General features: G+C 44.5%; 1 protein-coding gene across 9 annotated transcripts in view; it reads left to right on the plus strand.

Moving 5' to 3' along the window:
• Positions 1 to 22,522, plus strand: part of Pfkfb2 (6-phosphofructo-2-kinase/fructose-2,6-biphosphatase 2) — a 28,785-nt gene that overhangs the window by 5,405 nt on the left and 858 nt on the right. For 5 of the 9 annotated variants that reach the window (XM_013502845.1, XM_013502828.1, XM_013502822.1 and 2 more), the window contains exons 3-15: positions 2,987 to 3,112; positions 3,743 to 3,839; positions 4,210 to 4,276; positions 4,393 to 4,467; positions 4,823 to 4,879; positions 5,736 to 5,860; positions 7,818 to 8,025; positions 8,401 to 8,547; positions 9,148 to 9,252; positions 9,930 to 10,059; positions 10,762 to 10,824; positions 11,081 to 11,145; positions 11,734 to 15,025. In XM_013502845.1, coding sequence (XP_013358299.1) covers positions 2,987 to 3,112; positions 3,743 to 3,839; positions 4,210 to 4,276; positions 4,393 to 4,467; positions 4,823 to 4,879; positions 5,736 to 5,860; positions 7,818 to 8,025; positions 8,401 to 8,547; positions 9,148 to 9,252; positions 9,930 to 10,059; positions 10,762 to 10,824; positions 11,081 to 11,145; positions 11,734 to 11,934 — 1,466 coding nt within the window. In that variant the 3' untranslated portion in view covers positions 11,935 to 15,025. Of the gene's footprint in view, positions 1 to 2,986; positions 3,113 to 3,742; positions 3,840 to 4,209; positions 4,277 to 4,392; positions 4,468 to 4,822; positions 4,880 to 5,735; positions 5,861 to 7,817; positions 8,026 to 8,400; positions 8,548 to 9,147; positions 9,253 to 9,929; positions 10,060 to 10,761; positions 10,825 to 11,080; positions 11,146 to 11,733; positions 15,026 to 17,549; positions 19,505 to 21,338; positions 21,950 to 22,426; positions 22,512 to 22,522 lie in introns of those variants that run through there. The other 4 variants (XM_013502862.1, XR_001230756.1, XR_001230757.1 and 1 more) reach the window with 4 other exon arrangements.

A 22,522-nucleotide genomic window follows, 5' to 3' on the forward strand; every position in this document is an offset into this window, starting at 1 on the left:
TTACCTCGCTCTGCACTGCATGGATATGATAGTTTCTAATGTTTAAATTATTTCCTGTTTTCCACTGTCACAAAGATTGTTGCAGTGAGCATCCTTACACCTTAGTGTGTTTGTATCGGCAACTTTCTTTACAGAAGTAAGGGTAACAGACACATTGAAAATGTCAATCAGTGTTACTGATTTGCCCTTCAAACAAATTCTTATGTTATCTGCTATTTCCAATATTTCAAGAGTTTGCTGGAAGGTGGACATTGTCAGTTATACCTATGTGCTAGTTAACTAAATTGTCAGCTTTCCTAGTCTTTATCTGCAGTTATGTCAACTTGGTTATTTCATGCCTATTAGTAAATAAAAAGAAATATCAGTTTTGATGGCTTCTGCTGAATAAAAATATTACTAAGGAAACATACTTTATGGATGCAAATTTCAAAGTATCGGGCCTATTTTCAGGGAATGTTGGAAGAAGACTTTGGCCATGGAAAGGTTGGAACCCTTGCTGTTGTAGACCATGCTTCCAGATTAGGATGGACAAGGCAGTTGAGTTTACCATGGGGTCGTTTGGTCAAGTGCTGTCAGATGGCCAGAGAGTTGGCAGCTGTGACTGGGCAGTCATGAGACCAGGAGTCTAGTCAAGAGCCCTGACCTTGACCTTCTATTATAGGACTGTGGGCGGAGCTCTGAACTTCTCCAGGCTTGAGTTTTACCACCTACATGAAGAAATTTGTCAGGCCTTGTCCAGTCTAACATGCTTATAAAGACAAAATTAGCCTACTTCAAGAAAAAAAGTTAAAATTTTGTGTAAAGAAGGTAGAATTTCAAGATTAAAATGGGCTGGCATTGTATGTCAAGAGATGGCCTTACAGTATCTTTGAAGTCAGTCAACCTGAAGTATCTTCTGTTGCAATTAAGGTGTCGGTGGTATGATTTTAATAGGACAAAATGTTCCTAGTTTGGCCAGTGTGGCAGTTTGAAATAGGAAGTGTGGCTTGATTTTACTCTGGAAAATGAGAAGCCTTATGGTAGCAGTTGTGCGTGGGTGTCTTCTGGGCCAAGACAGGAGGTGTGGTGCAGGAGGGCAGGGTGTGGCGCCCCTAATTACTGGATGAGCTTTTGTTCCTAGCATGCTCTGTCCAGTGCAGTAAACACAGACCATCTGGCTCCCTGGTTGCCTTCAGAGCAACTCCCAAGTATCAGTTCACTTTAAACTTAAGGGAGGGTAACAGGGCCTGGGGGGAAAGAGCATAATGGGCTGGAAGGCCGCAGAGTTAGCAGGTGTAGAAGGTAATTAGCCACATCCTGAGGGATTGAGAAAGATATGTGCTCAGCTGGAGAAACTGAAGACTCAGAGGATTTTACTACTTGAGCCAGAGGCAGCTGATGCCAGGCAGAGTGCATCTGCCTGTTTGAGGTCAGTGACCAGGGATTAATGCCGCAGAGACCGTAGGCTGGTGTTTGCTTGCCTTTGAGCTCCCTGTTTGGACAGAGATGAGAATCACTTACTTTGCTTCATTAGCTACCTTGGAGGGGCTTCTGCTTATAGGCGGGAATTGCCCATGTGCTCAGGGTGTAAAGGACTAAAAGTCCTACTCTTTGGCCCCTCCCTCCCAACAAAGGCCACTGGCTTTCAAGTACTTGCTTAACACCCTTATGAAACTTCCGTCTGGGGCCAGTTTTCTCTTGAGGCCCTTCTACCCACTTCTCCTTTGAGACCTTTTTTGTTTTTTTTTTGGTTTTTCTCCGGTACCGGGAACCGAACTCACGACCTTGCACTTACCAGGCAGGCGCTTTTGCCGCTGAGCTAAATCCCCAGCCCCTCCTTTGAGACCTTTTAACCTATCTTTCTCAAAAGATACAAGACAAGTTTCTCTTGCAGGCATTTCCATTTCACTGGATGATTTCTTAGCCTTACAGTGTCACTTTGTGCTTATGGAGAACCAGCCACAACTGTAGGGCTCCTTCTGAAAGGGAAGTGGTGCTAGGAGCGGAAGGTCAAGGTGTTTCTTTGCCTTTCCTGCCCTGTGGTGCATCTTCCAGCTGGAGCTGACAGAGCCTGAACACCCCACCCCAGGACCTCACTTTGGGTCTTGGCTCCAGGGAAAGGGGCAGGCATGGTCAGGGAGCCACTATCCTGGAGAAGGGAACTCTGTTCCTGGAGAAAAGTTGTTAAGGAAGCACAAAGTCTGGATTCCAAAACCAGCTCTACCCTTGACTCACAGTGCATCCTTAGATAAGTCTCCTGACCTCAGAGCATCTAGTTTGCCCCGTCTACTGAAACTGAGCTTTGTGAATGAGCAGTCCTGAAATAAGTTACCAAGGGGGTGGACCAATGATTGTTCCTGCTTTTCAGTTGCCTTGCTTTTATAGAGACCATTGAGGCGGGCTGTCCTGATATCTTTGTAAGTTAGTTCCACCAGGGAGCTTCCTGAGCTCAAGCTTGTGTCCAGTAGGATTTGCATATTAAATCTCACTGTGGTTTAGAAATTCCAGCTTAAGGAGTTCATGGCATGAGGGCAGAGGTCAAAATGACTTGAGGCAAATTCTTTTTGCAGTATGGAGCTAATTCTTTTATGGCTCTGAAGGAACAGATGGCATCCTCAGGGCAGAACCTCTGTTGGACCCATTTCACAAACCAGCTCAGTTTGGTATGAATAGAATAATAACTATGTCATTCCTGTGTTACTAGGTATTCTCATGTTACAGAGGGTGCCATGGTTACTTTTTTCCTAATCCTTATCACTTTACCTCTTCTTTCCATCTTGCACACCTATGTGAAGACCTCAGGCATATGGAAAGGACGTGTCTGAGCCTGATACTTCCTGAAAATCTGCATTACCCATTCTCTTTCAGGAGTATCTGCCCTATTATCCTTGGTTTGCCTTCCCACTCTTTCTGGACCTTTGCCCCACTAGTTTATGAGGATTAAATGAGATTATGAAGTTACTGGGCCTGTAGTCATTTGGTTCTGCTTTGTTTCACTTCCTTCTAGCATGGGCCTCCTACATGACCAACTCCCCGACTCTCATTGTTATGATTGGCTTGCCAGCCCGGGGTAAAACCTACGTGTCCAAGAAACTAACACGCTACCTCAACTGGATTGGGGTGCCCACCAAAGGTAGGTCAGGGCATTCCTTGAGAAGGGAATCATTTGTTCCTGGATCCCACATGTCTCTGGGAGACTAATCCTCCCTGACATCAAGGTTAATAGAATGCTTCTGGCAGAAATAGTGGTTGCTTCCTCATTATTGGATGACCCAAGATTTGTCTTTTCCTGGCCTGGGCAGCGTGGCCTGGTTTTGAAGGAGTGCCTTTGGTAGGTGTATTAAGAATGAATGAGAACAGGGCTTTGTATTTTTTAAATTTTTATTTTTTATTTTTTATTTTTTGGTTTTTCTCCGGTACCGGGAACCGAACTCACGACCTTGCGCTTGCCAGGCAGGCGCTTTTGCCGCTGAGCTAAATCCCCAGCCCCAGGGCTTTGCATTTTTGAAAGCCCCGTGCATGGAGCTTGTTACCTAAACCTAGCAGCACCCTTGTGAAATTGCAACTCAGGCCACGTAAGACTTTCCAGGTCTTGGGAGTCAGGACTTAAATCCAACTCCTTTGACTCTTAATCTGGCATTAATCCCAACATGCTGTGGTGCTTTTTGCATCCCCTTGGCCGCTCTGACCTTACATCAAGAAGTCCCCTTTGGTGGGCCCGTCATAGTACTGTGCTGCTGAAGGAGTTGGGTATCTTTTGCAGTGTTCAATCTTGGGGTATATCGGCGAGAAGCTGTCAAGTCCTATAAGTCCTATGACTTCTTTCGACATGACAACGAGGAGGCCATGAAGATTCGCAGGTGAGTCTTTTTTAAGGCCTGATTCCAGGTCAACTCTTTCTGGACCATCATAAGACTAGGTGTGATAGGGTTTTGTTTTTTTCTCAGTAAAGAACTCATGGGGATTTTAAGTAGAAGTTATCTGATGAGCTGATCACATTGAGCTTGGGTGGGTAGAAGAACGGGGCTCAGGGAGTTGCTTATTTGATTGTAGAGTAAGCCTAAAGGGAGATGATGTGTGTATTAGGCTAGGGATAGAGGTATAGGACAGTGTAAAACCCTCAGTGGGAAAGTTGAAGGAAGGATGTGACTCCTGCGGCCACCCAGCTGTTTGTCTCTGGCTGTGTTTGAGCTTGGCTCTTACTGCTGCTGTCCTTTGCTCTCATGGCAGACAGTGTGCTCTGGTAGCGTTGGAAGATGTTAAGGCGTATCTCACTGAGGAGAGTGGGCAGATTGCGGTGAGCCTTACCTGCTTCCTCCCCTGCTCAGTCTCCAGCCTTTTGCCCTTTGGGTCTGCCTTGGTGAGGTTCCATTTCTCTGGTCCCATTCATATAACCGTGTGCTTTCTGCCTAGGTGTTTGATGCCACCAATACCACCCGGGAGAGGAGGGACATGATTTTGGACTTTGCCACGCAGAATTCCTTCAAGGTAGGCTCTAACTGCATATTGGAGGACAAAGAATGATTGGAAACAGGGAGTTAGGATGAGATTTGAATGTATTTGACTTGGGTGAAGACAGGATTGGCTATCTGATTCTCTTCTCTTGGGGCATACCCTCAGTCCTTGAGTATTTTCTTTCAGATCCTTTCTCAGACCTTTAGCCTGTATGTTTGAGGCCCCTGGCATGTGGTAAGAGCTACTTTTTAAATGAGGAGGCCTTGAAGACCACAATCATGAAAAAGTCCCGGGTGATGTGGTGGCTGGGTGGGGTGGCTGAGTGTGTGCTCTTAATTAGCTACCTGACATTTATGACTTATTTATCATGCCTTCTCTCCATGGGCAGGTATTCTTTGTGGAATCTGTCTGTGATGATCCGGATGTCATTGCTGCCAATATCCTGGTGGGTGACACTCTGACATCTCACTTTTGTCTTCTTTTTTTGCGGTGTGTTCATGTGTGTGCATGTGTGCATGCGTGTGTTCTGGATAATGAGAGACAAGTAGATATGTTTAATATCACAGGGAGAGCTTTCCTATCTGCCAGAGTGTCATTTTGTCCTTCTAAACTCTTTCCTTGGAACTAGAAACTGAGGCTTTGAGGAATAAAATAATTAGCTGCTGAATTAAGACTAGGATATAGGCTGTGAGGTCCTGACCTTTTCTGGATGCTGAGACCTCTATATTATCCCATATCAGGTTCTTCTTTGTCTGCCAGCTTATCGGAAGGCCATCTCCCTGGCCATTGTTCAATATTCTGGTCAGCATTCTGCGCATTGAACTCCTTGTACCCTGTGGGTCACAGCATCACACAGTCCCCGTGATGGGTTGTGCTGTGCCGGACAGACATCTGCATGTGGTCTCAGGGAGGGTGCTCTCAGCCATGCAGGAACTTGGGTCATCTGAGGAAGAGGCACCCAGTTCCAACTCAGGCTATATTCCCTATTCTGAATGATGAGGGAAAATCTGGCCCATTCTTTTTTCCCAGGAAAGTACAGAAAGAGATTCGGGCCTAGGAGCGGTGTCAGCTGTGTGACTGCTTCTGTCTGTCAGCCAAGGGGCAGGCACATGACTCTCCAGTTGTCTTTCCCTGCTGGGTTGCCAAGGTCACAGGACTGGGGAGGGATGCTCTTTGAATGGGCAGTGCCAGTGCTCCAGCAAAAAGCTTTTAGAGACCTCTTTTCTGGTTTTTAGTAGAGGCTGTCTGTATGGGGCTGGTAAGGGAAGACCTCTGACCTCTTACTATGCCTGTGGCTTTAGGAGGTAAAGGTATCGAGCCCTGACTACCCTGAAAGGAACAGGGAGAATGTGATGGAGGACTTCCTGAAAAGAATCGAGTGCTACAAAGTCACCTACCGACCCCTCGACCCCGACAACTATGACAAGTAAGGTTTAAGGCTGCAGTTGGAAGGGGTTGAGGCACAAGTCTCGTCTAGGACAAGAGCCTTCCTCCTCTGTCACTAATATCTTCTGGTAATCTAGACATGTGCTGTGTGTGTTATTCCAAGGAGATGAGATATGGGTCTGTGGCATTTGTGTGCATTGCATCTTACACTGAAATTCTTCCTTTTTTTTTTTTTTTTTGTCTTTTTTGGAGACAGGGTGTCGCTCTGAAGTTCAGGCCGTCCTTGAGCTCACTTTGTAGCCCAGACTGGTCTTGAACTTGCATCTATCCTCCTGCCTCAGCCTCCCACGTGCTGGGATTACAGGCATGCGCCACAACGCCTGGCACACAGAAATCTTTTCATCATCAATTTTCCTCTCCATTCTCTACAGCAAGATTTTTCTATCTCAGCATTATTGACATTTGGAACTGGGTAATTCTGTTCTGTAGGTCTGTCTTGTGCATTGTAGGATATTTAGCTGTATCTCTGGTGTCTACCTACTAGATGCCAGTAATACATCCAAGTTGTGAGGACATTACCAAATAATGCCCGCCCCCGTGGAGGCAGAATCAACCCAGACAAGAATCATTGCTCCAGATCAGTAATTCTGAGCAAGGTATTATAGGTTACCCTTAGAGACGTCATCAGTTTTGGGTCAATTTTTAAAATTTTGTATATAAATGTGTCTGTATGTATATAAATACATATGTTATATATGCTATGTGTAGCTTTATATATGCTATGTCACATACAACACATTACATATAAATATTAAGTACTCAATTTATATATATATAAATATATATATTTATGTTTTATATACAAAGCCCTTAAGAACCTGCCTAACTCAGAGAGAGATGTCTGATTGTTGCTGTCATTACTCTGATAGTGTCAGTTGGTAGTATATAGAATATAGTGTGCCATGTTCTTTACAGTATAGATTAACTTGCCATGTGTGATGTATAAGAGCTATAGCAAAGTGTCAAGCCCATGTTCATGAAAGAAATGTACACATGGAAACCTGTGGGACCTGGACCTATGAAAGAGCAGGCCTTCAGGGTAATTAACAGCTCTGTTCAAATACAAATACAGCTGGGCAGCAAAGCAAATGGTGAGACCAGTGTATGCAGCAAACTGTTAGATCAAAGACGTGGCCTGTGCATCGTCTCAAACCTCTCATTTTCTTCAAATGGGTTGTCCAGAGTTGTAGTATTCAGAGCTATTCACTTAATACAAAGTTGCAAAACCATGCCCCTAGATGTGGCACAACAGAATATTCTTCAGGAATAACAGGTATTCTAAGTCCTACATGAAAAGCATTCTAGAGGAGTATCTGTATATATGAGTACAGTATGCATGTTTATAGATTTTTACCTCTGGTAGTGGGGTGATACATGATTTGCATCATTCTGTCTTTTTCCTGAATTTTTTTGGGGGGATAAGTTGTTACTTTTATATTAAGAAAAATCTTATAATGGCCACAAAGTAGACAGTTTTTAGAAGTGCTCTTCTAAGAGGCCTGGTTAGGTAGACATAGGGAGTGAGCTGCATCCGGTCTGTGGTTCTGCTGCTTTGGCCTCCCTCCTCATTGCTGGTCATGCTGTGTTCTGCCCAAGTCTTGCCCGCCTCAGAGGGGCCTGTGCTTCTCATCAGATTCTGGGCTTGGGAAAAGCTTGGCATCATCTAGCATGGAGGGACTGATGGGAAGCTCACTTCGCACACTCCGTCAACTGCACGGCACTGTGCGGGCCCTGCGGAGATGGTGTGGGCCAACTACAAGTCCAGGAAATTGTCCTGCAGCTTGAAGGAGTAACCCTACCATTTGGTTCTGTGAATATGGGGAAGACCGGGGATGGAGAGCTGCTGTGGGGCTGAAAGTCACTATGGAAACCCTTTTCCCCTTACTCTTAGTCTCAAATTTCCTTACCTTGGAATTTCTTTTTCTACCCTGTCCTAGGGATCTTTCTTTCATCAAAGTAATAAATGTGGGTCAGCGATTTTTAGTTAACAGAGTCCAGGACTACATCCAGAGCAAGATAGTCTACTACCTCATGAATATCCACGTCCACCCTCGCACCATTTACCTCTGCCGGCATGGCGAGAGCGAGTTCAATCTTTTGGGGAAGATAGGAGGCGACTCTGGCCTCTCCGTGCGTGGAAAGCAGGTGAGTATTTGGCCAGCAGGCTGGCTTTCTTGGGCTTAGAGATAGAAGGGCATGGTGGAGGTCATCTATTTTATCCCCTTCTTAAATCCCACTGGGGCTTAGGCTATAGTTTCAGACAGGCAAGTGCTAAATGTTTTCTTGCTCAGTGCATCTAATTGATTTAAAATGTGGATAACGTGGGTACATTTTTGCTGTGATCATCCAGCTATCATGTATTTGTTGGACATGGCTTGTGTTCCTACACAGTACAAGGTGCTCTAGTTCCTGTTCAGTTCCTCTTGGGTTTATGTTTTCTTCACGGCAAACAGATTGCCCATGAAAGGCTGAGTTCCCAGTATGTGTGTTCTTTTTTAAATTTTTATGTTGAAACCCCAGTTTTCTCAGGCTCTAAGGAAATTTCTGGAGGAACAGGAGATAGCAGACCTCAAAGTATGGACAAGCCAGTTGAAGAGGACAATCCAGACTGCCGAGTCTCTTGGAGTAACCTACGAGCAGTGGAAGATTCTGAATGAGATTGATGCTGTGAGTAGGAGTCTTGGATTCAGGCAGAAACTCTCAGAGTCATGAGTTGGACAGTTTTACCTACAAAACACCAGAGCTACCTGGAAGGACGCCAAACCTGGAGTCATTTGGGAGTTGAGGGAAGAAGTAGGGACAGTTGTACCCACAAGCAGGACTTCCTACCCTTGCCAGTGGTGAGACCCAAATCCACTTCTGCCCCGGCCACTCTGGCACCTGGGGAGAATAGGGCTAACAAGGACTTACTTTGTTCCTTTGTGTATTTTCCTAATGAGAAAAACAAATAGTTAACTACTCAGTTCTTTAATTTCTGCTTAGATCATCTGGCCAGCTATTCTGGAAAAGTCCTTCACTAAATTTTCCTCTCTATCCCTGAGCACAAAGCAGACATTTCTTTTTCCTTCCTTGCTCATTGCCTTGCCTCCTCTCTGCAGTGGCTGTCACCCTGAGACACCCTGTGGCGCTCTAGTCACAGTCACTCACAGTACATGAAGGGACCCGGTATAGGGCCTGACGTGTAGTAAGAAATCAGTGTTCTTCGTCTTCCTTTGGGTGGGTCAGGTGGGCCAGTCTTTCTCCTGAAGCCAGCGTGGCTCCTTGCAGGGCGTGTGTGAGGAGATGACGTACGCAGAGATTGAGAAGCAGTACCCAGAGGAGTTCGCACTTCGAGATCAAGACAAGTATCTGTATCGATATCCTGGTGGGGAGGTGCGTCTCCCTTCATGTGAATAACTGCCCGCTCCTTTGCTGGGGTCGGGGGTTCACGTTCATTTGATGGAGTGATGTGATTCTGGGGATGGGTGTGGAAAGGGCAGTCTAGGCATCATTTATCTCCTACCTTTGACTCATGCTGTGTTGATTTCAGCTCAGGTGCTCAGAGCAGGCCTTATTTGTGAAGCTGTCTTAGGAAAAGGGAGACAGATACCTTATGTGTTGAGAATGTTGTAGGATCAAAGTGATCTTTTTTACTTCTTCTTTTCCATTCTGCTTCCTCAGTCCCATCCCCCCCAAGCAGATATTGCAGGTCTGCCACTGCTGCTCTAGAATGTTTAAGCAAAAGTAAATAAAACAGGTTGACAGAGGTCCAGGAAGTTCTAGACATCTATTGTTGTTTTATACCCTATTAATCTGTCAGAAAAAATCCCCTCCAGTGAAAACAAAGTTGAATTCAAACTTCCTTTTCTAGACCTGTGGTTTGCTTGGTCTTGAAATCTGAGTATTCTTAGGATACCATAGTTAGGACAGTTGGTAGGCAACACAGAGTTGCTGAACCTCCAGGAGGAAAGCCGACTGGGGAATTGGCCTCTTGACTCCGGGACTCAGCCGCCCCCTGGCTGCCAGCTTGTTCCTGGCTCCCTACTAGCCTGCCCCACTTCCCCCAACAGTCATACCAGGACCTGGTGCAGCGGCTGGAGCCTGTCATCATGGAGCTGGAGCGGCAGGGCAATGTCCTCGTCATCTCCCACCAAGCTGTCATGCGCTGCCTTCTGGCCTACTTCTTGGATAAGGGCGCAGGTACTGTTTGTGGGAAGGGCTAGGGGACACACGCATTGAGAGGGCTGGACTCGTGGCACCATGAATTCGAGCAGGTGGACTTCCCCCTCTTGCTCAAGTTAGGGTAAATCAGCTGCAGCCATCGGGGCAACTACTTGCTGAATTCATTGTGCTGCTATGAAGGCCCCAGTGGAGGGGCTGCTTGATCCTGCTGGGTAGAGGACCAGTGTTAGCTGACACTCCTGATAACATCAGCAAAGTGGTTGAATAGTCCCGGCTTGTCACACTGGCTACTAGGAGGGTGGCTTCTTAGAATCATCTTCCTCCTCTGGCTTGAGGGTGAGGCAGCTGTTTCCCAGTAAAAGCAGTAGGGAAGTGTACTACCACCTTCTCCTTTCCTTCCCTTTCCCATCTTCCTAGCTGCCAGAAGCCTGCAGAATGAATGGCCTTTAGATACTCAGGTGGGCTACAGTCTTCCCTCTCACGGGGCCCTGGCTATAGTACTTATTCCTCTTTTGCCTTTGAGGAAGGATCTATAATGACTTTATTTCCTTTCTTCCTATTCAGTGGCTTGATAATTGTGTGGGGCTTAGGGGCGGAGCTGCGCACCTCTAGATGGTTAGGGTTGAGAAACTGCTTATGAGAACCTTAGACTCTCTTCGGCTGTGTTGGTTGTGCTCCACAGTCCCAGCACACTTTCCTCACCTGGTCCTTCTCTTTCAGACGAGCTGCCGTACTTGAGGTGCCCTCTTCATACCATCTTCAAACTTACCCCCGTGGCCTACGGTAACTATGAGCTCAGGGGTTGCCAGGAGGTGGGGACAGAGGAAGGTCAGAATGTGTGAGTTTTCTAGAAGCTTGATTTTATAACCCCCGGACACCAGGGATTTGCCATTAGTATCTTGCACTTTGAAAGAGTTGCATGTATATGTGTGTGTATTGGGGAGTATGTACACACCTTGGTGGTAGGCTTCCCCTGCTGAACCCGAGGAACTCTTCTTTGAGCTTTCTCTGAAGGCTTCTCTTTCTTCTGTTTTCTCAGGGTGCAAAGTGGAAACAATTAACCTCAACGTGGAAGCTGTGAACACTCACCGCGATAAGCCAACCGTAAGTGTTTGCCCACAGACCAAAATGGTGGCTTCCTTCCTTGAGTCTGTGAGGCCTTGACTCCCAGGAGACCTGGGCTTTCTTTTATGTACAGTAGGAAAACAGATCCAGAACTCAGGGCCTTGGTAGTATGCGTGCTTCTAAAAGGAAAAGATGGGAGAATTATTAATTTTTAGTTAGTGCCTCTTTTATGAACCTTAACCTTGAAAGTTGGCTCCTGGAAATTCAGTTAAATATGAACAGTGTTAGGCAGAAGTGAAATGCAAATCCCCTCTCACCCCCACGATCCAGATGAGGGTGGCGGGTGGTTGCTTGGTCTGTCCCTGGTAATCTGTGTGGTCCTCCTAAGTAAAGCCCTTCCTTGTTGGCGGCATTTCTGCTCTGCAGTGTGACACTCTTGGGTGTCATAACCTGCTACAACCTTTTAGCCCCCGGAAGAGAGGAGCTCAGACCCCGTCCCGTGTGAAGCCCTGTCTGTGTGCAGAGAGAGGAGGAAGGAAGCAGTGTGGTTGTGAGCATTGTTTAACCTTTCTGAGCGAGCCTTGGGCCTGGCTTTCATGTGTGTGGTGTCCCTCCATTTCCAATCAGAACAACTTCCCCAAGAACCAAACCCCTGTAAGGATGAGAAGGAACAGCTTTACACCTCTGTCCAGTTCGAATACAATAAGGCGTCCAAGAAATTACAGTGTTGGGAGCCGGCCCCTCAAGCCCCTCAGCCCTCTTCATGCCCTGGACACGCAAGACGGGGCCGACCAGCCGAAGACCCAAGTCAGCATCCCGGTGGTGTAACCGTGTGTGTCCCTCCAGCCCTGGCCTCCTGTCCTTGCTACTAATCACCAAGGAGTCACTTAACTTTACCACACCTCTTCCCTCAACAACTCACCATTAACCTTACCACAGAGTGTGAGATGCTGTGTGTGTAGACCAACTAGGTATTCTCCAGTTTGAAACATTTCTTTACCCAAAGGCAAGAGGGCCAGTTGGATTTTTTTAGGACAGATACCTAGATGGAAGCAGGCTGGAGGAGGCGGGGAGGATGCGTGCTCCCCTCATGCACTTGGTTCTTCTCTCCGTTCCCTGTTGTCTAAACTCACTAATACTCGGCTTGTGGAGACGAGTGGAGGGAGACAGGCCCGTGTGTCCTTCACCTTTGTCTCCTTAGCATACGTTTTACTCACTTGACCTTCTCCCTCTTCCATCTTGCCTTTGCTCAGTCCTGTGGAACGCTTGGCACTGTGGTTTCTAGGAAGAGAGGAGAGTTAGTCGGGGAGAAGTCCAGGCCCCACTGATGCTCCCTGCAGCGGGCCTGCATGGATCTGGATGGGGGAGTCTTTCCTTTCCCATCCCACCCCTTCCTTTCCACCAGGTCCTGCAAGCATCAGCCCAGGCTGCGGAACATCCGCAGAATGCTCTGGAGCTTGCAAGTGGACCAAGGGTGAGAGTTCCTGCCTGTTTTCATGAGAAACAATCCTGAGTTTTTGATACCTTGAGGGTAGCTGGCTCTAAGGATGTGGGAAATGTCTTGGTTTGTGTTTTGAACTTAAAGAGCCATGTGTGGAGTGCTCTTTGGCTGGCAGTGAAGTAGGTAGTTTGTAGATTTTGCAGGGCTCTCCATTCAGAGTCAGATCTTTTACCCACAGCTTGGTCCTCTGCCAGTCGCTGCAAGTTTCCTGCCAAAGCCAGTGACCTCAGGCTGTGTAGAAGGATGGAATTAGATTTAAGAGTCACCTCTGATACCTGAATCCCTGCAGGCAAAAGGTAGAACAAAGTTCACTAAATCTGCTCATTATTTTCCAATGGTTGTCAGCACACGCTCCTGAAGTTAATTTTTTTGACACGAGCAATTGTTTTTTCTCCAAACATGGCAAATCTTTAATGAATTTAATCTCCCTTGTTGCGCTACTCTTTGTAAATGAGGAGAAACAGCCTCATCATAATGCCCTGAGGAGTGCCATGGCATCTACTCTTGGCTTCCTGTTGTCTATTTGCTTGTCATCTCATTTCCTTTGTAGGGTTAGACAGGATTTGTGCAAAGAAGGACTTTTTAGCCCCTTGGTGCCCATGATGGCTTTCCATTTCTCTCAGTTTTGTATACAAATTTTTAATGAGCTTAGAGTTCTCGTGAGATTTTTAGATGAGATACATGAATCCCTGCCTATCAACTTGTCTTTTAGAAGCACCTACTGAGAGCAGGTAGCTATTTTCCAAGGATCTTTTGTTTCGCCAAAGAAAAACTTTCATCCTGGTTCTCAGGAGCGTTCCTTAGAATCCCCTTTAGATCTTCTGAAGCAGACATGTACTGTGCCTGGGTCCGTCTGAGTCAGGCTGAATACTGACTCCAAACCTCTGGGCTCTGAGTCTGGACATGTGTGTGCTTAAATAGCTCCCTCATAATTCTAATTCATACTCCAGGTTAAGAACTCCACCCTAGGAAGCCGGGCAGGAAAATGCCAGAGCAGTAGTTTCCTGGACAAAGCATGCACCTTGGAGTTCTGAATTCTTGGTTTGGAAGAATTCTCTGGAGTTAGATGTTGGAGCATATTACAATGTTAAAGGAAGTAGCTCCCTCAAGGGCAGACTGCTGTGTTTTAAAGGCTTATTCTCAGCCCTAGTCTCATGGTTTCCCCTTCCCATTATGGGTGATGTGGAATAACTCCAAAATACAGTAGGTGTCATTGGATAAAAGCTGGTACTTTAAGGATCCTTTGGAGAGATTCTGAGATACACGCTATAGGCTGGTGAAGGTGTCATCATAGGCAGCTGATCTCGGCCTTGTGCTTGCCTAGATTCTTTTCGAAATTGTGTCCAAGACATAGGGCAACCTGTGTTCCTGTCAAGCCCTTGCACAGTGTCTTTAGTAGTGTCTTCGCTTGTGTAGCTTTGGGCTGGATGGGGGAAGGACACACACAAGTAGAAGAAAATCCTTGCCCCAAAGAAGGTTATTTTGAGAGGCAGAGCATGCAGTGTACTTGGACATTTACGGAAGACCAGTGCGCCGAGTTGGGAAAAGCTGATGCTGCAGTGTGGTACAGATTCCATCCATTGTTCTCTCGTCCTGTGGCCTGAAACCAAAAGGAGGGGTGATCCTCTTACCCTCCGGACAGGAGAGATTGGACATTGAAAGCAGCAAGTTTCAGTTTCCTTCAGTTTTTAGAGCAAGCTCCCTTCAGAGAAGCTTAGGCTGGACAAGCCAGGAGAACAGAGTACATTGGAGCTCTTATCCTAGATTTTAGAGAAGTTCTACTTCCCATCTTTTATGTTCTATCCTTCTCTCCCTTTGTACTTGAATAGATTGTGGTGGTAGACACACCTTACTCTGCTGTGTCTGTATCACACATCCTAAAAGAAAGGATGGCCTCCGAGTACCCTTTGCAGAAGCTTTAAATGTTGGTATGGGGGAAATGGGTGAAGACTACTGTAGAAAATTGGGAAAAGAAAATCTAATATAGTCTGTTTTCTTTCTCTTGCCTCAAAAGTGAGTGAGGAAGCCTGGGCCGGATTTAAAAGAGGAATCTAACATTTGTTAGAGAATCCCTTTCAATTTTCATCTCTAATTTTCAAATCGGGATGTAGCTCTTATCGGTATTGTCTTTTATTATTGGTAAAGGGATATTTTTTACACAGAGTTGGAAAGTAGAATAAGAGAATCTTGTAGGAACATGCTTTGTGCTACTGACCCCCTGATATCGTTGTCTGTGATTTTTGTTGTTTCCCAAGACATTAGAGTTAGAGACATAATTTATTCATACTCTTGGACCAAATGGTTGAATATTTTGGCAAGGATCCAGGTAATCCCCTTTGCAGTCCACTTTTGATCTTCAGACTTTGGCATTTGAGGAAACATAAGCAATTCCTTTTGAGAAATATGTCCATTCCTGGTGCAAAAAAAAAGTCCATCTAGGGGCCCAAGATCTGGGTTCAGAGAAACTCAGTGGTGCTTGGGGTGGCCTAGAATCAAGGGAGACTCGCCCGTTATGAGGGCAGCTGTAGCTGGGTGCAGTAACCTCATGCGCAGTCCATCGTCCTGGCTAAGCCAGAAGCCATGTTGTATCGTATGCCTTTTGAGTCTTGTATGTGTTTTATTATTTTTTCTTTAATCTTTTTTAGTTTTGGATACCGGGAATCAAACTCAGGACCTTGTGCTTGCCAGGCAGGCGCTTATGCCACTGAGCTATATCCCCAGCCCCCTTGTACGTGTTTTAAAATTTTTTTATTTTTTAAAATTTAAAATGGAGTCAGGTTGCAACATCAACTAAATCTTTGACTTTCCCGAGAGGTGACAGACATTGGAAGTGTATTCAGGAACTGACTTTAGACTTGTGTCCAGAGGACTTTCTCTAGAGGGGCCTGTAAGTCCACAGTCTGCTGTTTTCTCATTGTACTGCGTGATAGTATGTGCACATTATTGTAATTCTCTGTCTCATGTGTTCTACAAAGAAAAGATCTAAACACCCCACCTTTCTTCCTTTTGGGGAAGTCCTGTGTACTATTTTTCTTATATAGTAGCAGCCAAATTCTTGTGTTTCTGTAAGAGATGTCAGTTGTACATCACTTGTACAATGTCTCATGAAGTCCGCTAAGGGAATACCTGTTCAGAGCCTGAAGTTGTGACCTCTATTTGAAGTCATCTTACCCAGTCCCCTGGTTCAGGGCAGGGCTTCACTTTCACCATCCGTTCCCAAACCTTCTGTGTCCTGCCCTTACCTGGTTGTGAGTGGAATGTAGTGTTCCATTGGAGAGTACTGCTGCTTTTAGTCTGCCATGTGTTTGGCTTTATTCCTAATCTAAGAAGTAAAAATGCAAATGAAATCATATATTCAAAGATGGATGTTAAGAGTGGGCAAAAATATTCCTTCCAGTAACGTTCCCACTGGACGCCTGTGACCAATATTTACCTACTTACGGTTTTTGTATCTGCATTGCTTGTATACGTTTCTTTAATGTTGAAGTAACAAGATCAACTCATTGTGATATGGTGGTGGTTTTCCTATGACGGAAGCAAACGACTGATCACAAATAGTGCCGTTTGGGAGGAACTGGGGTCGGGTGGGCCTCACAGGTTTGGATGGAAATGGCTGGGTTCGGAAGCTTGGGCACAGAAGTCTACTGCAGATTTTCTAGGCACGGTTCTGTTGAAAGTAGGAGCATAAATCTTCAGCAGAATTCATACTTTATCAGTCTGTGACACAAAGTATTTCCCTCAGATCCACTTATGGTGTGTATAACTGTATTTGAAATGTTGGGGTGTGTATGTGTAGAATGGGCAAATAAAATTATTGAGTAACTTGAACCTACCAGAAGGCTTCCGGATTTTTTGTTTTGTATTTTGGGTTGTGTCTCCCACCCTCTCCTTGCCTCTAAACTTTCCCCTCGTGCTTCACAGTGCCTGAGACTTGGGCGGCCAACACACGTTCTCAGTGTGAGTGGAGTCCGTGGTATAGGCTTGGCTCTCTGCCACCACCTGCTGGGCAAGACTGGAAGGACACCATGGAAAATGTGAATTCCATTAATCATTATACTTTTGGGACCTATACAAGAATTAACAAAAAATTACACTTGACTATATGGTACCATTACTCCAGTTAGCTGCATATAACTCATTATGAGGAAAAACCTTGGAGACCTTTTAGGATTTAGTGGGCTGTCAAATACACCATGCCTGTTTCTAGAGAGAGATCATAGCCAGTGGCACAAAATGGTACTTAACCTCTGGAACAGGAAATGCATGTGGAATTTTTCACCTTTCTCATGTCTTATTCCTTGTTACCCTTACAAGGACCAGGACCTCATTAAAAATGCAGGAACTCAGGCCTTAGAACAGCTGAATCAGAGCCTTCATTTTAGCAGGATTACCTACCACGTGATCCAAAGGCAGCTGTAACATTTGAGAAACGCTGTTCTAGGGGGAAGAATTTCTCACAAGTAAAACGTTAAATCCCAGCTATGGTAAGAAGTTGACTTCTGATGACTGATTTTAGAGCGGACTGGGGTAGCTACATCGTCAGTAGGCAGCTCCTAAGAACCCACGTGCCCCGACTGCAGTGTCACTGTCTCGGCATGTCTTCTGGCTGATGTCGCCTGCATGCTCTTTTTACCACAGGCGTCCTGACCACTTCTGCTTCCTATCTTGAGTCTGTAGCTTATGGTTCAGGACTGAAAGAAATGCCTGGCCTAACATGGGCACAAGTTGGGCTTCTCGAGGAAAGAAAGCCATTTGAGTTTGCCCGGCTTCCAGAGTTCAGGCATGTATGCAGCCACATCAGTCAGTCCGTGCATGTGTGTGGCCATGGGGGTAAGTGGACTGGAGTAGTGGGGGTACTGGGGAGGGATCTTACTCTGCTCTCCTTTGTTCGTCTCTTTGTTGTGGTATAATAGCTTTGCCTCTCTCCCTCTTTGACTTCTAGGCAGTGGATACTGTGCTGGCTGGGCATAGACGCCCTTCCATGGCATCCCTCACATTGCACTCATGATGTGGAGGCAGAGCCAGACCTCTCCGAGGGACAGGATCTACCACAAAGCCTGGGATGTCAGCCTAGATCAGGAAGTTAAGCAGGGACTGCATGTTTGGGGCCACCAAAATGGGGCCTGGAAAAAAATCACTGTATTTCTGCCCCTCATGTTAATGGGAATATCAGTTACACTGTGCCCTAACGCATTTAGCAGCCTGAATCAATTAGCTTTTATCTTCTCTTTGCTGGGTTTGGCCTAGGTTTGCAAATATTCTGTGTAGGCATTTAACAGCCTACCTATGACTGCATTGCTGTCTGACTGTTCTTTGCCTAAAGTACACATACACCTCTTCGAATTTGGTTTCCAAGTGAGAAAGATGAACTCCAGCAAACTGTTTCCATGCAATAGAGCTGGTCTTTGCATCCACTGCAGGCGAGCGGGCTGGAGTCCAAGATGTGTGTGCTGGCCACCACCTTTTGCCACGTTGGGAACAAGAGGAAAATTGCCAAGGGAATGGAGGGAATCTCGGAAAGTCAGTCCCTGAAACCTTCTGTGGTAATGGATCAGCAGTGTCAGCAGCACCCTTTTTGTTTGGAAAATTTTTCTCAATTCAGGCCCTGCAGGACAGGGTCTGACTGCAACTCCCTCCAAAAGACCCCTGACTTTAAGCTTTCTTTTTTAGCTACTGTATTTTCTGTGTCCCATAGCTAGAGAGAACTGCTGCAGTTACCCCAGATATAGGGGAGGAGGGCTGGAAAGAGAAGTGGGTTTCTGTTTGCATTTCGTGAAAAAGTAAGGACAGCTCCTTTGACATCACTTTAGAGAGTTTTTCTGGCTTCAGTGCAGAAGCCTCTGTGTCCTTCAGTGAGTCAGTCATGGAGACGTGGTCTTCAAGAAATCTTCGACAGTATGTTGAAAGCAGTGGTTTTGTGGTGCCCGCCTCTGAGCTCCTTGTCACCGTCGTGATCAGCTGGTCTCTCGTCACACTGTGCAGGAGCAGGGGAAAAGCAGGGCCTCGATGCGGTCCGCTGGCTTCCCTGCAGATAAACCCAGTCGCTGTTCCCTGGCCCAGGGATTGTCGGGTGGACAAACCGTTCTCTGTAAATGTGATTTGAACCTTGCTACTCCTGAGGAAGAATGTGGAACCCCCAAAGGATATCACATCTTAGAAACAAAATCTATTTTTTTAAAGAAAGCACATTTTTAGCTTTAATTTTTTTCCTTTTAACTCAGTTGTTCACTTGCTGGGCAAAAGTCCAAGCAGCAAGAAAATAATGAAATGTAGCTTTTTGAAAATGGTTCTTTCCTATGTGGATGGTGCAGGAGACTTTGCTGAGATGGGATGAGCTGGGCTGCAGGCAGCTCAGCATCAGCAACTTGAATCTGATTTTATATGCACAAAGCTGCCTTTGGAAAGGCTCCTCCGCCGCATTGTAGCAGGTCATTTCTGTCTGGCTGTTTGGAGCAGGCTGTACTGCAGTGATTTGTTCTTGTGGTGCAGGTTTCCTTCTGCATCTCTCCTGTCTTCTGATGATCAGACAATGTTTTTATTTATTCTATCCATTTTAAAGTCCTCATGTGAACATTTGCATGTATTTAATCAGAATGTAATGTAATTTATGTCATCAGTTTTTTTGGTAGATATCTAGGTGGCTTGAATATTTAATTCTGTTGTCTATATTATTACCTTAAGTTTCTAGGATATAGATATGTTTTCTGTAAAAAGATAATTATCTTAAGACAGTGTGGATTTTTTGGAAAACTTCCTTTCTCATTGACTTTTTATTATAAGCCAAGGGATGTATTTCTCTGGAGAAAAGTTAATCTGGATAAATAAAATCATGCTAAAATATTTGAGTCGCATGTATTGCTTTAAGAAAATATAATAAAAGTTATTTTCAATTAAAAATGCAATTAGTTTTTAAAATCACACACAAAAGAAAAAAAAAAATAACATGAGTGATGGCAGTGCACATCTGTAATCCCAGTACTTGGGAGGCTGAGCAGAAAGATCACTGTGAGTTCGAGGCCAGAAGGGCCACAACCCGAAATCTGTCCCTGGACTTCAGGGTGGGAAACCAAGAGCTAGGTAATAATCCTCAGGTTTCCTTCTCCATTGCTTTCCTTTGACATGTTAAACATGTATACAATCAAGTGATATGTTTATCTATACTTGTAAAATTCAAAACACTCTGAAAATGAAGTTTTCTTTTAAATCATTTAACAGTGAAACCTGCCTTGAACTATGTGAAGATATCTGTGGTCTGTATGTCTTGATTAGTGTGAATATTTTTATATTTCATGGAGAAATAATAGACAATAGTATATGCAATGTCCGATCTCTAAAGTCCTGATATCTGAAGTAAGCCATCGAGATGGATGATTTGTAGTCATTACCTATAATACATACTCCATTTTATGTCCATATTTATGTAAGGCTAAGCTAAATTTTCTTTCCCCTGTTAAATCTTATTGTGCAAACATGAACAGATATTCCTCAGTAGGACATGTATTAAGAAAAATTATTCAAAATTTGAAATTGGACAAAAAGATCATTGGAATAAATTTTCAGTGAATGGGCATTTTTTAGCAGACTGAGTATTACTAATTCCTTAGGGATATGCAACTTTGATTAATTTTCTATTTACTCAGTTCTTTTATAACTTTCCAAGAATAGAGTTTGATTTGTAGCAAATGGTTGAAAATGCAAATCATTTTAATCTGAGAATTATGCTAATTATATCCGATCACAAAAAAGCAAGTGAAGTTTTTCCATTTTGTTTCAGTTTTTCTCTTTCACTCTGTACACAAGTCCTCAGATCTAACTCCGCTTTTGTTACTCCTCGCTCTCACACATGTTTGAGTTACATGTGTAAATAAACTGATTTTTCTCTCAGAGAGAAAAGCCAATTCCGAATACTGGTGTTCTGCAGCATATTAACTCATTTTGTATTTTTACAAAATTATTTCAGAAGGCTTTTGATGGACAACAATATACATCTATCTTCATTTTTCAAACTCTGAACCAGTTCTAGCATTTTAATGGTTCCTCATAAAACCTTTGACAATTCATTTCATTTTTAACTTTGAAAGCTATAAGAGGTCCTTATACTATAGTAGTTCACGTATTAGTTGAAAAGATAACACATGAAAAAATATGCAATAAATAATAAATGATCAATATGCACTTCGGGCGCTTTGGTGGAGCTTCTGGATGCCTTCAATTATTTCCGCATTGCTTTGATTCACTTAGCAGACAACTTTGTGGTATGAAGCACATGGAAAGGAATAATTAAAAAAATCAAATGAGACACCCTAAAGTTTACAAATTCTAAAGTTGTTAATAGTTTAGTGTTAGAATATAAAGGAAGAAAAAAAAAAAACCCATACCTTCTGTGACCTGTGAATTAAACTAACAAGAGACAGATAACAGAAGAAAAACAATCAGTACATTTACACGTGTAACTCAAATACGTGTGAGAGGGAGGAGTAACTCAAGAGTACAGTTAGGTCTGAGGGCTCCTGTACTGCCTTAATAGGTGAAGAGTGAAAGAGAAAAGTACTGACGGGAAAACAGATGATTTTTTAAAAGATAAATAGGTTTTCAGGAGAACAAACAGGAGATAAGAAATTTGGTAATATTTGTTCATGTGGGTGTGAATGGTTTCTCTGTCAGCTTTAAGGCTATAAAACTCCCCCGAAGAAGAAATGTGGGATGGATCTTAATTTCGTTCTCTCTTCAGGGAGTAGATCTGCACTGAGAAGGAATTTACATCTGCCTCATTTCCCAGACGCTGCTGCTGTGAGCGAGATAAGGGAACCCCCAAGGCAGTTTCCCCTCGTGTATTTGCTGAGTCACGGACACTTTCAACGGAAAATAATCTTTCTACTCACTCGGCATATTTGAGAGTGGCATGGTCCAGTCTTTGTCAGAAGAAAGAAAGAATGAGATCATTACAAAGTACCGATAATGGGTGGAGAAGAGAATAATTATTTGAGACCTTACTGTGTCCTTAGATGCCTTATATTTATTAAAACCTCAAATGTAGTTTTATCCCAGTGTCATAACTGGAGCACAGAGAATAAACTGTGCTGCAATAGTCATGAGCAAGATGCTGTGAGAATTGCCAAAGCAATCCCGCATGCTCTGATTCCTGAGACCAAAGCAAGCCCTTCACCTCCTTCTCCATTTATTTGGTCATCTGTGGACTCAGGTCAAACCTGCCTCAGGAAGAACTACAGGAAGCCTGGCACAGCCCTTGCGTATGCAGACACTGTGTCTCTGCAGGACTTTGGAGCGCTCAGGTTTGGAATCCGGACCAGCTCTTTGCTGTGTATCTGGACAGAGAGACAGGTAAGGTTAATTAACTTCCTGGGGCTTTTAGTCTCAGCACGGCTTACAGCTTTGGATGTCTGACATTTGGGAAAGGAGAGGAAGCAGCACTTAAGAGGTAGGTCTCAGAGTTGGGTCTTACCTGGGAAGAACCATTGAATGGCATCCTGTCCTCTCCTCCTAGTAGCCAGTAGAGTTGCTGAAGGTGGATTATAAACACAAGCAAATATTGACAGAAGTCAGGTCGTGGAAAGACCATTTCACCCATGGCTACTGGGGAAGGAGAAACCTGCAGTTAAGACAAGGGACTGGGGCACTGGGTTTACATTGCCTGAAGCAGGGAAATTTCTGGAACCAAATTTTAAAACTCTTCACTTTCTTGCCATCTCTCTGTGTTTTTGCAGTCCCTGTCCACACTAACTTCCTTACTCCTCTCCTTATTTCCTGTTGCAGGATTTTGGGGGTGTCTTTTATTTTTGTTTTGTATTTTTTTTCCAGTTTTCCAAGGGAAGAAAAATCAATATAACCTTCTGCTAGGAGGGATGTGGATGTGGTTGGTCTGGTTTTAAGTGGTATTAGAAGATCTATTTGGAT

Source organism: Chinchilla lanigera, unplaced genomic scaffold (genome assembly GCF_000276665.1).
Source record: "Chinchilla lanigera isolate Chin_1 unplaced genomic scaffold, ChiLan1.0 scaffold00005, whole genome shotgun sequence".
Taxonomy (NCBI): Eukaryota; Metazoa; Chordata; class Mammalia; order Rodentia; family Chinchillidae; genus Chinchilla; species Chinchilla lanigera.